The sequence below is a fragment of the Cephus cinctus genome, unplaced genomic scaffold (genome assembly GCF_000341935.2).
Source record: "Cephus cinctus unplaced genomic scaffold, Ccin1 Ccin1_scaffold0189, whole genome shotgun sequence".
NCBI classification, from domain to species: domain Eukaryota; kingdom Metazoa; phylum Arthropoda; class Insecta; order Hymenoptera; family Cephidae; genus Cephus; species Cephus cinctus.
In genome coordinates this window covers 1,011,536-1,025,227 of record NW_014332911.1, presented here as the reverse complement: position 1 = coordinate 1,025,227, position 13,692 = coordinate 1,011,536, and the positions used below count along the sequence as shown (strand labels likewise).

The 13,692-nt window shown below is 47.4% G+C and overlaps 1 protein-coding gene across 10 annotated transcripts in view; it reads right to left on the bottom strand.

Moving 5' to 3' along the window:
• LOC107264618 (tyrosine-protein phosphatase Lar) overlaps positions 1–13,692 on the bottom strand; it is a 266,051-nt gene that overhangs the window by 135,616 nt on the left and 116,743 nt on the right. For 9 of the 10 annotated variants that reach the window (XM_025081875.1, XM_015733059.2, XM_025081872.1 and 6 more), the window contains exon 3: positions 7,040–7,163. In XM_025081875.1, the coding sequence (XP_024937643.1) occupies positions 7,040–7,097 (58 nt within the window). In that variant the 5' untranslated portion in view covers positions 7,098–7,163. Of the gene's footprint in view, positions 1–6,795; positions 6,848–7,039; positions 7,164–13,692 lie in introns of those variants that run through there. The other variant, XM_025081876.1, reaches the window with a different exon arrangement.

The window sequence follows — 13,692 nt, the reverse complement described above, 5'->3', positions numbered from 1 at the left end:
CCCCCTTTTTTTTTTTTTTTTTTTTTTGTTATTCTATCCTCCCTTTTGCGCCACTTTGGGAATCGTCCACTCGACTCCTCTCGGGCGAATATCAATATGCAGGCACACGGAAGCGATAGGAAAGAACGCGTAACCCAAAACTTTGGAAGTTCCATAGGTCTACAGGGGGTTGATACTTATGAAGTGAAGGGATCAAGTAAGAAAAAAGGACGAAACCACCGAATGGTGACCGAGGGAGGTAATTCAGCCTCGGAGAGGATATCGCCGTTCCGAGCACCAGGTGCGAACGTAGACCGGGGTAACGGTTGCTTTAATACGCCAACCCATCTTTCTTTGTTCAATTCCTTTTTTTCTCCACAATTACCCGCTGAACTCCATTCCGCGGTAACCGCTTTTACCTTCTCGTCCTAGATCCATTAGGCGATCTGTGATCTAATCTACGAGGTATTCGATTTCGCTCTGGAATATTGACTGTTACGAAAAATGTTCCATTCCATCGACGTGCTCCGCGAATAGGTATGGCATCCTTCATTTCCTTTACGGGTAAAAATTCAGCAGCACGTAAAAAATGTAGAGAAGTCGATTCTGTGCCAGTTGGGAGCTATAGCTGCAAGATGCACGACGGTAGAGGCTGGAGGACGGAGGACGGATATATACAGCACATATATACCCGCCTAAGGCGAATAATGGAGAGTGCAGCTTGGATTACAAAGGGGTAGCTTTCCGAGTCGGGTTTCAGCCAGCTCGATCCAGACGCACCTAAGAAATATCCCAAGGAAAAGAACGACAGAGTGCCTTTCCTCGCAATACCTGCGACCTACGACCTACCTGCCACTAGATAAGGTTGAGAGGGTCTACGTGGTAGAAGGAGAAAGAGAGAGAGAGAGAGAAAAGAAGCTCGTTGGCTCGGGCACTTCTCTCGGGTAAGGTGCCGAGGGAGGTGGTGGGTCGTTGGAAAAGAAAAAAAGGTGAAAAATAGTAGGAGTAAAATTGAAAATGTACCTCGAACACGCACGCTGCTACGGGGGGCTACCGGAGAGGAGGGCGCCACTGTTCGAACCGTAACCAACATCGGGGAAAGTGTTGCTCGTAACAGGCGAGGAACTTTCATTTTATGCAAACCCAAGCGATACCCGCCGTTTAAACTCCTCGATTTTTCAAAGACCAACTTGCACGCGCGTTACGCGAATTCCCAGCCAGTTCGACCTTAAGGCTTTGAATATCTCAGGAGCCGTATTCCCATTATCCAGGTATCGAGCTCCCAGTCATCAAGGGACACGTGCGTAGGCAGGAAGAGGCGTAAGGCCGGGGCACGGGCCAGGGGCGGCTGGCACGGGGCAGTTGGGGGGTGCTAGTGGGGGGGTGGAAAAACGAACTATGGCATTTTTATCGTGAAAATTACCACGATATTATTCCTGCCTGTAAGGAGGTACGGTTATTACCGCGGTTATTGCAAATGATGGTGGTACCATGTGGAACAGCGACACGTACACCTACTCTCGCCGGTTGCCCATTATAATAGTAATCGATAAGTAATCTGCCGTAATCGTACGCCTGGCTAATGATCCGATTTAAAATATGGCCAGTCGTGCGCGCACCGAACAATCCGCGCGTTGCGGCTAATAGAAAGCTAATCGTTCCCCAAACTCGGCTGTCCGTTGCCTCTTAATTAGCCTGTTAGTCGCTCGAATAACGCTTAGGGCGTCGAGACGCCACCGTTTCATTTGACGCAGCATTATTTAACCTTCCCGAGCTTTCTCGATCCGTAGCCGCCGCCTCTGCCCTCCAGGCTACGTGGCTTCTGGCTGGGAGAGTACCGCTTCATCCCTTATTCCCCGATCAGGCAATTTCCACAGTACCCTTACTTTTTACCGCGACTTTCCAGCCCTCTCAGATATACCTGATACGCTTCTAAGCATCCGACCAGCCAGAGGCTGAGCCTGCAACGATCCACCCCTATTCCGAGCTGTTCTGCTCTGTTCTGCCCAACCGACCCCTTCGCCCCGTCGCCTGCCACACCGCGGGATGATCCATCATAAATTTAATACCTGAAATTTTGCAAATGTTCCGAACGTTTTAGGGGGTCATTTATTTCTCTAGACAATATTAACCCTCGCGCATCGACAACCCACTCCCGCGGCCGGATACCAAAGAACATTGAATATCGGCATTTAGTTTCTTCGACCGACGCCCCTTTTACGAGCGATACCCATTGTGACGCGGGGGGCCGATTCGTCCATTTGCCGATCCGCCTTTATGCTCGCGCGTTTCGGAAAGCCAACGGAAAATAATGGAGTTCCAGTCGATTCGATAAACGCAATAACAAACGCGACGGGAACGTTGCGAATGTTCGATGGCAACCATCACCATTTCCACCGATGCCATCGTCCCGCCATTGGTGCAGCAATGCGGAAATGCATTTTCGAGAGGATGCATTAAAATTATCACTTACCCGCGTTGCAATTATTCAATGCGGAGCCAGACGAAATTATTTGCTCTCGAGTTTTGATTGAAAACCCAACCGTTCGGGTACGGAAGAAATTAGACCCAACGAGAGAATAAAGTTAGGCTCGTACGTTCTTCATTATAGGAACCCTTAATTATTTAGCCACGAAAACACTAATGGACAGGCGTTTTCTTCCGAAAGGTGCTTATTATCAGGGAAAATTTTTCGAATTTGTCAACTTTGACATTAGGTCGAACTATGGATGCACGACGTAACAGTTGCCCTCGAAAGCACCATTAACCGACAGTAAGCACATTTCTCTCCTAAATTTCAGAATTACTACATGGGCTCCTCAGTTCATTAGTCATTCCTTATGTGACTAACGAAACCTGAGAGGCTGGTAAGGAGATCGAAAGAACGTGGACCGACACAGAGGGGTGGTGGATTCTAGTGGGATGGTTCCTGGAGGTGGCGTCGCGATGCCAGGGTGGGAGGGGGAGGAAGGAGGAGGAGGTGGCTCGTAAAACGCCCTCGTAAAAATATGAGAACTCGGAAGCATACTTTCCATAAATTAGGTATAGCGCTCTCGCGTCCTGGGAGCTCGTTCGATTTCGAAGAAAAAAAATTCTAGAAAACGGAAAAAAATAGTAGGGAAAGAATTTTTCACGAGGTCCCGACGTTCGCTTCAGTCAATTTGACATGCCGATCTATATATATATATATATATATATATATATCAATTATTGTAAAATACGAGCATTTCCCAGGGTGAACTACCGTCATGTGGTAAGGGGGGTCGTGAAGCAGGGGGCAGTGCATGTCTGATGACTCAAACTATCGGCTGAACAACGAACTGCACTTTGCCTCCGTATAACTGAACACCGAGACCATATGAACTGGACGCACGACATTTGTTACGTAAAGCGTTAGTCGTGTCCAAGCAATTAAATGTGTAAGATCAGAGGGTCGTCGAGAATTCAGAGGTCACCGGGTATCGAGACAAAGGTAGAAGCTTATCAGCGAAGCCGAACGTTGGCTCTCTCGCTGGTCCTATGTCTGTCCCTATGCCGCACGTGTAAGTGGGACGTGACGCAAAAGTGGCAAGTGGAGAGTGGAAAGCGCAGCTGGGTTAAAAGTACCTTTCGGCACCGTAGAAAATAGTTATTACATTAACCAACTTTCTCCGGCCCTCCGATGAGGTTGCCAGGTACTCCCTTAATCCTCAATGACAATCCCAGCCTGGCACCCGGAGTGAAATGAAATAACCGAGTGAGAGGCAGGTGGACGAAGCGCGAACGAATTCGGTTTCACCCTCCGAGGCGAACCAACACGAAATAATAGGTTGCGTGTATTAGGAGGGAGCGTAGTAACGAGCGGGTTCAAATTTGTGTGCATATTAGCGGCTAATGTCGATGTGGTTTACGAAAATAAGTGAAAAGTTGACTTTTCTCGATCGATTTACAACTTCAGCCAACCGCGCAGCGGAGGAGGCCGATAGTCAAGCTTTTTGTTTGAATTGAGTAAACTATTAGCGGTCGGCAGGTTAATCAGGCGATTGCCTCGGCAATCGAGTCTCCGCGTGTAATCGAACGTAAGGGGAACTTCCATTTGGTGGGGAACCACCCTCTGACAATTAGGGGTCGCAAAAATCATAGCCGGCTGGGGGTCGTGGCAGGAGCCTAAGGGTTGATGAGGGAATCACTGTGGAAGTCTGTTTGGTTCGTTCGAGCTGGTACCCGGTGAGGATAACCCAAAGGGGTGCTGAGGAGCGGGGGGAGGTGGGTGGTGTGTAAAGCCGCGAACACTGCAGCTAAACTAAATTTCGATATTGCCCTCTCTTAGGCGCAATGCAACCCTTAGTTGCCCTCTGTGGCAACACTGCGGTGCCCACGGACTATGCCTGTACCACGATGCCTGTACCTAACCCTCCTTCGGCGAGAAGAGGGATTCCAGACTTCCGCCACCTGCCATCTAAAAGATCCCATAAAATGAAACTAACTTTTTTTATTTTACAACCACCGTTACCCTCTTCGAGAGTACTAGGCCTACGGGTCGGTCTACCCTACTGTCGAACGTCCCTTGGGTTACTCGAACGAGACCGAGTCTATACTCTATGCTAATAAACTCGAAGAACACCGATCATCATGAACAATTTTGAAATACAATCCAGGAGTATCCTCCTGCGTCCTGGTATGGGGTAAGTCCTTTTTTTACGCACGTAGAAGTTTTCTGCCCCCAGGTGTACGAGGAAGACAAGACGTCCGTGTCACCTGAGGAAGCAGGTATTTCCCAAGTAGAAAAATCAATTGACTGGATGGTCTTGCTTAAGTTAGCCAAGCCTGAGGAATAGTGCAAGTATCGCGCTCGCCCGATTCTTACTTTTCCTTGTGTTTTCTTCGTTTAGCGCGAACGGGAGATTTAGAAGCCTCCGAGGAAATCTCAAGCTGGAGTTCCAGCTTCCCCCCCGAAACGATCGTAGAAATATCCTATTAACTATGAATTGTCTCGCAGTTTCCCAATTGGCAATTCTCGCATGCATTTCAAGAGGAAAATCGGTTAGCGATTAGATATTAATTAAAAAGTAAGCGCCTCTTGGTCCCCCCCTTAAAGAAAATCCACGGAATTATTGGCGCGACCCGGTTACCGGAAATCCTGTCCCGTCCCTACTCGTCGCTTCGTTCCTCCTCGTCATCCAAAGGAAACTCAATCCTGTGCATTGAAATTGCCGAGGCGACTCCAGGCCCGACCCTCCCGCCTGCGAGTGGAGCTTGCGAGTACTTTCACTCCCTTGAGATTTTTCCGAAATTCACCCTGACAGATAGGCGCTCAATTTTCCCCAGACAGCGCAACGAAGTTCGGGAACATCAATGTCCCGGCTGTCAGTTCGTCGTGGTTAGGTTAGGTCATCATCCGCCCCATCACGAGGATTATTAGATTCTTTTAGTTAAGAAACTAATAACGCTACTGATCCCCGCTAGATCATTCGCCCTGAAAGAATGGCAATACCATATACATTAAAGCTAAGACTTCAGCCGATAAGTCTTCCTGTCTCGCCAGAGTGACCGTCGGGTCGGCGTTGCGTCCCACGTGTCAAATATGTCAACTAAGTCAAAGACACGTAACGCGCGCGCGTCAAACGTCCTAAAGTCCATAAAGCACTGTCACGTGCCAGTACACAAGTCCTGGGATCCGTAAGAGTCACAATGGTCAGAATAGACACTCTTGGGCCTGTCATGCTCGAGCGTCACGTCCCAAGTCCATAAAGCTGGGGCGCAATCGAGCTTGGAAGCTCGGTCCGCTTGTCCGTGCTTTAAGCGAATGGGCACGATAGTCGCAAAACGTTTTTTTCAGCGGGAGCTTTCACGCGTAGCTCGATGCGGTCCAACAAGCAACCGTCCCTTCGCTCTTCTCCTTGTCCTCATTGTCTCAGTTGATGTCAGTCACACGGAGAGAGACGAGCTTGCACAAGTACAGATACGTCGCACCTGATTATTTAACGAACACCGAAAGTTCGTTCGCGGACGCCTTTGATGCCATTGTCCGAAATCCAACGACGCCGAAGCTTTACGGATCGAAATGAAATAATGACGCGCGATTGGCTCGCTATAAAGCTCACCAGCCTGGCATTCGGGCAGTGCTTTTCAGGCAGTTTTCATGACCGCGGCGAGCGCCATGCTTTTCAGGCCGTATGGCCGCCGCTTCACGTTTATGGTAGACGAGCTTAAAGCACATTATTGCCCGGCGAGTGTATACGAGCTTTTTAAGCACTGATACGCGAACAACGCTAGCGCTGTTCACGCAGCGTTAGCTTACAAATTCGCTTGTTACCATTTATTCGCGTCGTTGCGAGAGCTTTCAAATTTTTTAAAAATAATAAACATAGTAATACTCTGAGCTTAATTCCCATCGTTTGCTACTCTGGTACTCTTTTTCCTCCTGCGCCCCAAGGTCACGGAAAGACTTTCGTGAAAAGACTTGTCGCACACGATGCTTTCGTGCAGCTTTGAGTCGTCCTGGCGATAAACCGCAAAGTAAGCTTTACGAAAGCGCTCCGAATCCCCGACAGCTTCTACCAGTTTTCTTATTGTCGGCGCGCGGACTTGAAAAGCTCGAAACTTTGCAGACAACTTAAAAGATCAAGGGCGACCGACAGGAGAAAACAGGTACAAGTACAGATCGTTTGATTGGGAATGATAAAAGTAACGTGAAGATATATGGAAACAAGTTAATCTACAAAAAAAAGAGAGAAAGCTCTAAATATTTTGAAAGCGTCCATCGATCGAATGCGCATTTACGTCAATCACAATTTGGAGCCTCTCGATATACATATATATATACACGTAACGCACGTCCAGGATTGTTTTGCACTGTTTTTCCACCCGACATTTTCACTAATGTCAATCGAGAGGCACTTCTCTCGTTAGTCCCACGTTTCAGGTTTCATTTCTGTCCGTAACAATTGATCAGTGTCCATCAGTCGTCCGATGAACAGCACCAAGGATAGTCCCAGCCAGCACGTAAGTGTCTTTTTCACAATGTTATAAAGTCCATTCCGAACGCGATTAATTTTTTTTTTAATAACTAATTACTCACCAGTCTGCGCAAAAGTAAGGTTGATCGCCATCAACAGGACGAGGAAAATAGGAGTCATATTGACTCGCTTCCTCGCCTTCCTTCCGTCACCCGTCACTGCACTTAATAACCCCGTAGTAGCCACCTACGAAAAACAAATCACCCTTGTCAGAACATACCACCACGTTGGACTTGATTGAATGATGTAACGATGAGACGTCGACGCGTGGATATCGTCGACCAAGTGGAAGTGTAGTAGAAGTGGAAGCGAAGACACGACACAGATGAAATATAGAAGGGAAGTAGAAAACACGTGTTTCTTTTTTTTTTCTTTTTAAGGTTCTGAATATGGTACACGTAAAAGATATCCAAGTATTATATAACTCTCGGAGCTAGGAAACGGTTCCCTTATGATATTCAGAATGAGTCAACACTGTATGTGGATTTGATGCTACATGTAAAAAAATACTTTATCTTTACACACGAGACACTTGACGATATTCGCGCAATATTTCTTTGTATTCCTATAGCAGAATGTTCGACGCTAGTGCCATCTCGAGGATTTCTTAATAAAATAGAGCTTATTTTACACTGACATGTGCGCTTTCCAAGTTTCTGTTTATTCGATTAAGGGTTATACGTGGGTCCTGTCGAAGGTACGTAAAATATTGATAAAGCCGTTAGTAACGATTATCACTTTCAACACTTTTTTTTTTTATTTTTTTTCATTGGGTTTCAACACTGAAGTCGATGGGATGAAGAATTTTTACTCTTTTTTTCTTCTTGTTCTCCAAAGTAATACGAAGTTACACATTCACTTGGCTCAACTTCAACTTGACGCTTGACTGTGCTTCCTTATACTTTGATTATTATTGGTAAACACAGTCACTCCTTTGTATATGCTTTAAAACTATCTATGCATCTTCAACTTGATAACGTAATCGTAGTTCAAAGTGTTATTATTTCTCCCCTAGGCTATTACGGGATAAACACTATGTTGATATTGAGATTGGTGTCGATATTTTCGTAAAAGATATTTTTTTTCCCTTTTTTTCCCCTTTTTACTCAACAGTTCCTTCTCGAGTCCTGTTCCTGCGCTTCAGAGTCGCGCTTTTAATGAAGCTTCATCTTGGCGCGAACGATAACGCGATTATCTCGAATCTTTCTTCCTGTGATTCCACGACCATTCCATATTCGAGTATTTTTCAGTAGCTTCCCGAGTAGCCCAAATGGCTCTAGGATATTTTCTTACAAGCTTCTGTCATCGAAGCTTTCAATTTTGTTTTCCTTCCTAATCCAGCCGAGGGCGGCACTTTTTACAGTTTCAATTTACACTCGCAGCGAAGTCTCGGCGTATTTCTCCTGGATTCGAGTAAAGAAAGGACTTTTCACTTTACGTTTAGCTTCAACGTTCTTACTCGGCTAATGGCTATACAGTGGTATAATGCCTCGATAAAAGCTCGAGGGCGCTGCCGGATAGAGTGGAAGCTTTTTTCGCGAATTCTTCTGGCGACGTCCTCCTTCCGGGCACGTCTTTTAAAAACTCACACTAACGCTCGTTACTTTGACTTTTTCCAGTTTATGTTGGCCTCGTGGCAAAATGGCTCAATCTCGGCCTGAGTTTTTATTCGAGAGGACCAGCAGCATCATCAGCAGCATTCATATACATGGATGGACGTATGGGGGCTAAGGAAGGGAGGTCCACACGTCATTAAAGGAGAGGAACTGTAAGTACACAGACTTATATGATATGTTAAGAGTCTTTGAGCTTGTTGGCTGCGCAACTTGGTTGAAATTTCGAAAAATTCTCGGAGCTCCTCGTAAACGGGAGAGCCGGGAGGATAAGAGGATTTCTCAAGGAGAGACACTGGATTCACAGTGAATTTTAACGTTTTATCGCCGACAGTGATTTTACCAGCTTCGTTTACACTTTTACACGTATCGTCCTCGTAGTCTCGTAAAAGCGTTCCGGTACATAAAATTCCGGATTCATCGTTCCGTGTCTTTTCTCTGGCTCCCTTTGCTTTCCGACTTTCACACTCTTCTGTCGATTTTCCTCGAGAAGAGACTCTCGCGAGTCTCGGAAAAGCCGGACTGAGAAATAAGAATAAAAAAAAAAGCGTCTCTCTTCGGCCCTGGAATATTCCCAAGTATCTACGAGTCGGCCTACTCCGCGTCAGAGACCACGTTCGTCATAACTCAGGCCCTTGTTCACGTAAACTCCCTGGCGAACCTCGTGTCCATTTCCCGGCGTAGCATAACGATTCACTTATTTTTTCACTGAGCACATCCCCCTTCGCACTGTACCCGCACCCTGTAGTAAGGACGCACGTGGAAAGCGTCTCGCCTTATTCAATCTCAATAATTCGAAAGTCCTCCGAGGGAAAACATTGGCGACGGGGTGTTTCTTGGCGACATCGCATACCGGGTGTCGCGAAGGAATTAGAAAGCGGCCGCCGGGGATGTGAGCCCGCGTAAGGGTAGTTTTCTGAGCGCGCGCTGCGGCCTGACTGACTCACCCCCATACCCCCGCCGGCTGGCCTCAACCTCACACTCCCAGGACGTCGGGACGCCGACGCATGCGCCGTCTCCTTCGGACCACCACCTGAATTCGCGCCAGGGATGACGTCCTCTTTCTTGGCGACGTTCTCCGGTTCCATCCTTCTCTCCATTCCACTTCCGTATCTTCTCTTGCCAATAGAAAAAAAAAAAGAAAAAGAAAAACAGTGTTCCACTTCTTCGATTATCTTCGTGTCTCTCTCGCTCGAGTACGAGAACAAAAGAATTTTGAGTCCAGGCTCTCGCGAGTCGAATCGCCAGCAAAAAGAGTCCTGTGACGTAAAGGGCTCTCCGGGGTCTTTTTCCAGTTTTCCAGCGCGAAGGAAACAAGAGAGACACGCGTGAAGCTATACGACGCAGAGTCCACTTCAAAAATAACCTGGCCCAGCAACGGGGTCGACGTCTTCCTTTTCCCCGGAGTCCAGAACTCCAGGGCGACAGTCCGGACTCCTGGAGTATTCGTCGATTCCGGATGAGCGTCAAAAAGACCCTTTTCCTTTTCTTCTGCGATGCGTAACACGTAAAGCCACCCTGCGTTTCCTTTGACTGGAGCGTTTTAAAAATTTCATGAAAACAACCCCTCCGTGCACCAGCCCCCTCACTGCCGGCGAATCGTTCGATTTCACGCTGTAATTCCATCGGCCCTTTTTTTTTTTTTTTTCACAAAAATCTTTAACCTCGAACCAGCAAGTGAACCTGGGGAAGCAGAGCACGCGGTGGGGTTTGTTCGAAACAAGGAAAAAACCTACCCTTCCCCGAGTACGCGAAGCCTGCACCTGCAGACTCGAATCGTAGGGGTGGTTTCGGCGCTTAAAAGCGACGCATGCGTCCCCGCAAAAGTGGATGTCTGGGGCGAAGCCACGGGCGGGCGACGTATCGCAGTTTCTGGCTTGATGTTTGTCCGCGTGGTACTCCCAGCGACGCCTTTCCCGTGGGCGACGAGGCCGCCCGTTTCCATACGCCGACGTCATGGAAAGAGACGCTGGAGGGTTGTTCGCGAACATTTCGCCCTTTAAATCACTCATTGCTCAGATTCTCTCTCGCACGCGTCCTCCCTCTCACTTTACATATCAGCCTCCCTCTCTCACTCCGACTGTCGTGGGAAACTTTTCGAAAGGTGAGTTCAATTGTTTATGTGTCTGTGCGAGGCTGCGTCGATGTCTGCTTGTCCGTCCGTCCCCCCCCCACCACCCCCCTCAAAAAAAGGGCATGTTCATTACGTTGCGTAGAGACTGCAAATTTTATTATTAAATTATCACCCAGCCCACTGGCACCTTTCCTTCTTAATCTTGATTATCGCATATTTATACTTTCACTTTCTCCTCCGTTATGTCACACTCATTTCCGCATCCCTTATCGCTAGAAACAGCCGTCACGTAGAGAGCCTCGGTGTCGTCCACTTTATTTCGGTCCGATTAAATTCTTTTTTTTTTTCAATAAAATGCGATCGACTACTTGATTAATGTTACGTGGCCATATAGCTGGTATATATATGTATATTGTCGCATAATGGTCGGAATGGGGCTGGGGGTAGATTCACAAGGGGATAGCGTGGCTAAGCCATTACATATATATATATAAGGCAATGGAGACGCACGTATCGGAACGTTTTAGGGATGAATTCGTACCGGTATATTTATTAATTGTCCAAGTCGACTGATCAATATTTATGATGTTAGCAGAAAAATAATTTACCTTTGTCTTATCCGTGTATAACGATAAGACCAACCTCCGGGCACATGTCCTTCGAGTCATGACGTCACTCGCGGTAACGTGCTACGAGAACCACCGGGAGTCACCACCCACCCCTCCCGGAAACATATTTGCCACCCCCCTCCCCCCACCTCACAGAAGCAAAGCACATAATTCAGGGGTAGTTTTAGCAACCCCGTGGATTTTCGGAAGGACGCATTACTTTCTATCATCCCTTAAATGAATTTGCTGCCGAATCCACCCTCACGTTTCTGTTGCAAACGCGTAACCCCTCAGCCACTCGAAACCACCAAACGCTAAATGATAAATCGTCACGAGTCCGACCGCCTACGTGCACGCGTACGTATAAGCGCATACATTCCTGCTAATGTATTCTTTTCTACCGAACAAAAGATAACCGGTAGGTAACGCGCGGTCCTGGGAGAGGAATAAGGGAAAAAATAAGAGCGAAGAAAGGTAACGGAGGAACGGAACGGAGGAAACAAGAGGAACGAGGAAAACGAGAGAAAAGAAAGTCCTCGACTATGCGAAACCCTTAAATAAAAGCGGAGTGGCTCTCGCGAGAAATAGAGAGGCCAGAGGCTAGAGAGAAAGAAGGAAAAGGGGTGCGGGAGAGGGGGGGACAGAGAGAGAGGGGGAGGATTTTACCAGGCGACTTTGCGGTTACGGCTACTGCAGGCACTGCGTGCAGCGCATACCAGGCTGTCGGCCGTGTCTCTATCCGATAGAGCAGCAGTCTGGCTGCCAGTGGATGCAGCCACGGCCCGTGGCGGTTTGAATTTATGAAATTCGAAATGCCCGCGAGCGTTCGAAAAATCGAAACTTTTCTATGGAGCGACGCCAATGAGTTTGCTCGGGCGACGGTCCATTAGAGAGAAGAGCTTTTGAAAAACAAGCAGCGAGACGGAATGGCGCAAAGGGGGTGAAGAGGAGGAGAACGAGGAAAAAACATAAGTCGGACGGGCGAGAGATGCGCGCGTAGTGAAGAAGAAAGAAAATAAAGAAAACAGTGTAGAATCAGGATGCGAGATAAAATGTAGACTATTATTGTAAGATTAAGACAGTGACGCAGGACGTGGAAAAGGCGGCCAAAGTGGAATTGGTGGGAGCGAAGTGGGATGCAGCGCGAGGGGCGGCGGCGGGGCGCGAGGCAAGTTGGAAATGCCATGGGGGACAATCATACTTCGCGCATATAAACAAGTTATGAATAAACATTTCTTGGGAGAATCCCACTGGAAAATTACTCGCGGAATATAATACCCGGCTCTTTCGCCGTCTTTTCCGGCGTTTCACCGTAATTCCGAGTGTTCCGCGTGCCAAGGCAAAAGCAGCGGCCCTTCGCTCCTTATTAAACGCGATTACCTATACTGCCGCTTCTTATTCCCGAACGGCTAAACGAATGCGTCGTATCCTCGATTGCCGTGCCGGAGCTTCGCTGCGCGAGCAAAGGCACTGCGGATTCAAATGGGATCAGACGACGGGGAGAGTCGAATCAATTCAGTGACTTTGCAAGTCGATTTTATCTTACGGTGCTCAGACTCTTTATTTTCGTATTTACCTTATCGAGAACAAACGACGTTCGCTTTGAAAAAACTTGCCAAGAGGAAACGGGATATTCTGAAAGCAGATCGAATTGCGATATTATAAAAATCTTCTTCTCCTTCCTTTGTGCCTCGTTCGCTATTAAGACGCTGACTCGAACTGTCGGTACTTTTAAGGCTGGGCCGTCAACCCTTGTAGTCAGGCCACCCCTGCTGCCCCTACTGCCTGATTCAGGACCTCTAATGGTCTTGGACACGAATGCAGTTTAAAATCGGCGCTTACTGTACTGCCAGTCGCATTACCCGAGAAGACCACGTGTGCGTGGATGCTTCTCTCCCTCTGAACGACTGACGACGTGGACAGTTGAAAGAATAGGTATAGGGAAAAATGAAAAGTTACGTAACGAAGTTTTGACGTCTTTTTTCTTTTATTACACATTTCGTTAGCTGCAAGAATAATCGTTCTATATCTCTTTGCCTCTTATCTCTTATCAGGGAATCGTAGGAAAAGTCTGTGAAGGGAGTCATTTTCTCTCTCGGCGTGTCGATTCTATCTTGGGTGTAACGTGGCGCCTGTCGTACCTCTCGGATGTGCCTCTACCTATGTACACGTAGCTAGACGTAATGTCCTGTAACGAGAGACGAGTCTCTTCTTACCGATTAATATTGGCGAAATACGAGAGGCTGTTTCTGTAGCGCTAAGCAAATTCACTGGAGGCATGGTCTACAGGTTTCGTTCTCTCTGAAATTCGCAGAATCCTAACGGGACAAAGTGGGAACTGAAAAAAGTCAAAATACAATCGGTCGAATTTTTGGTAAATTTTTTTTTAAGTTGGCGATTTTTTCGAGGACTTTTATATG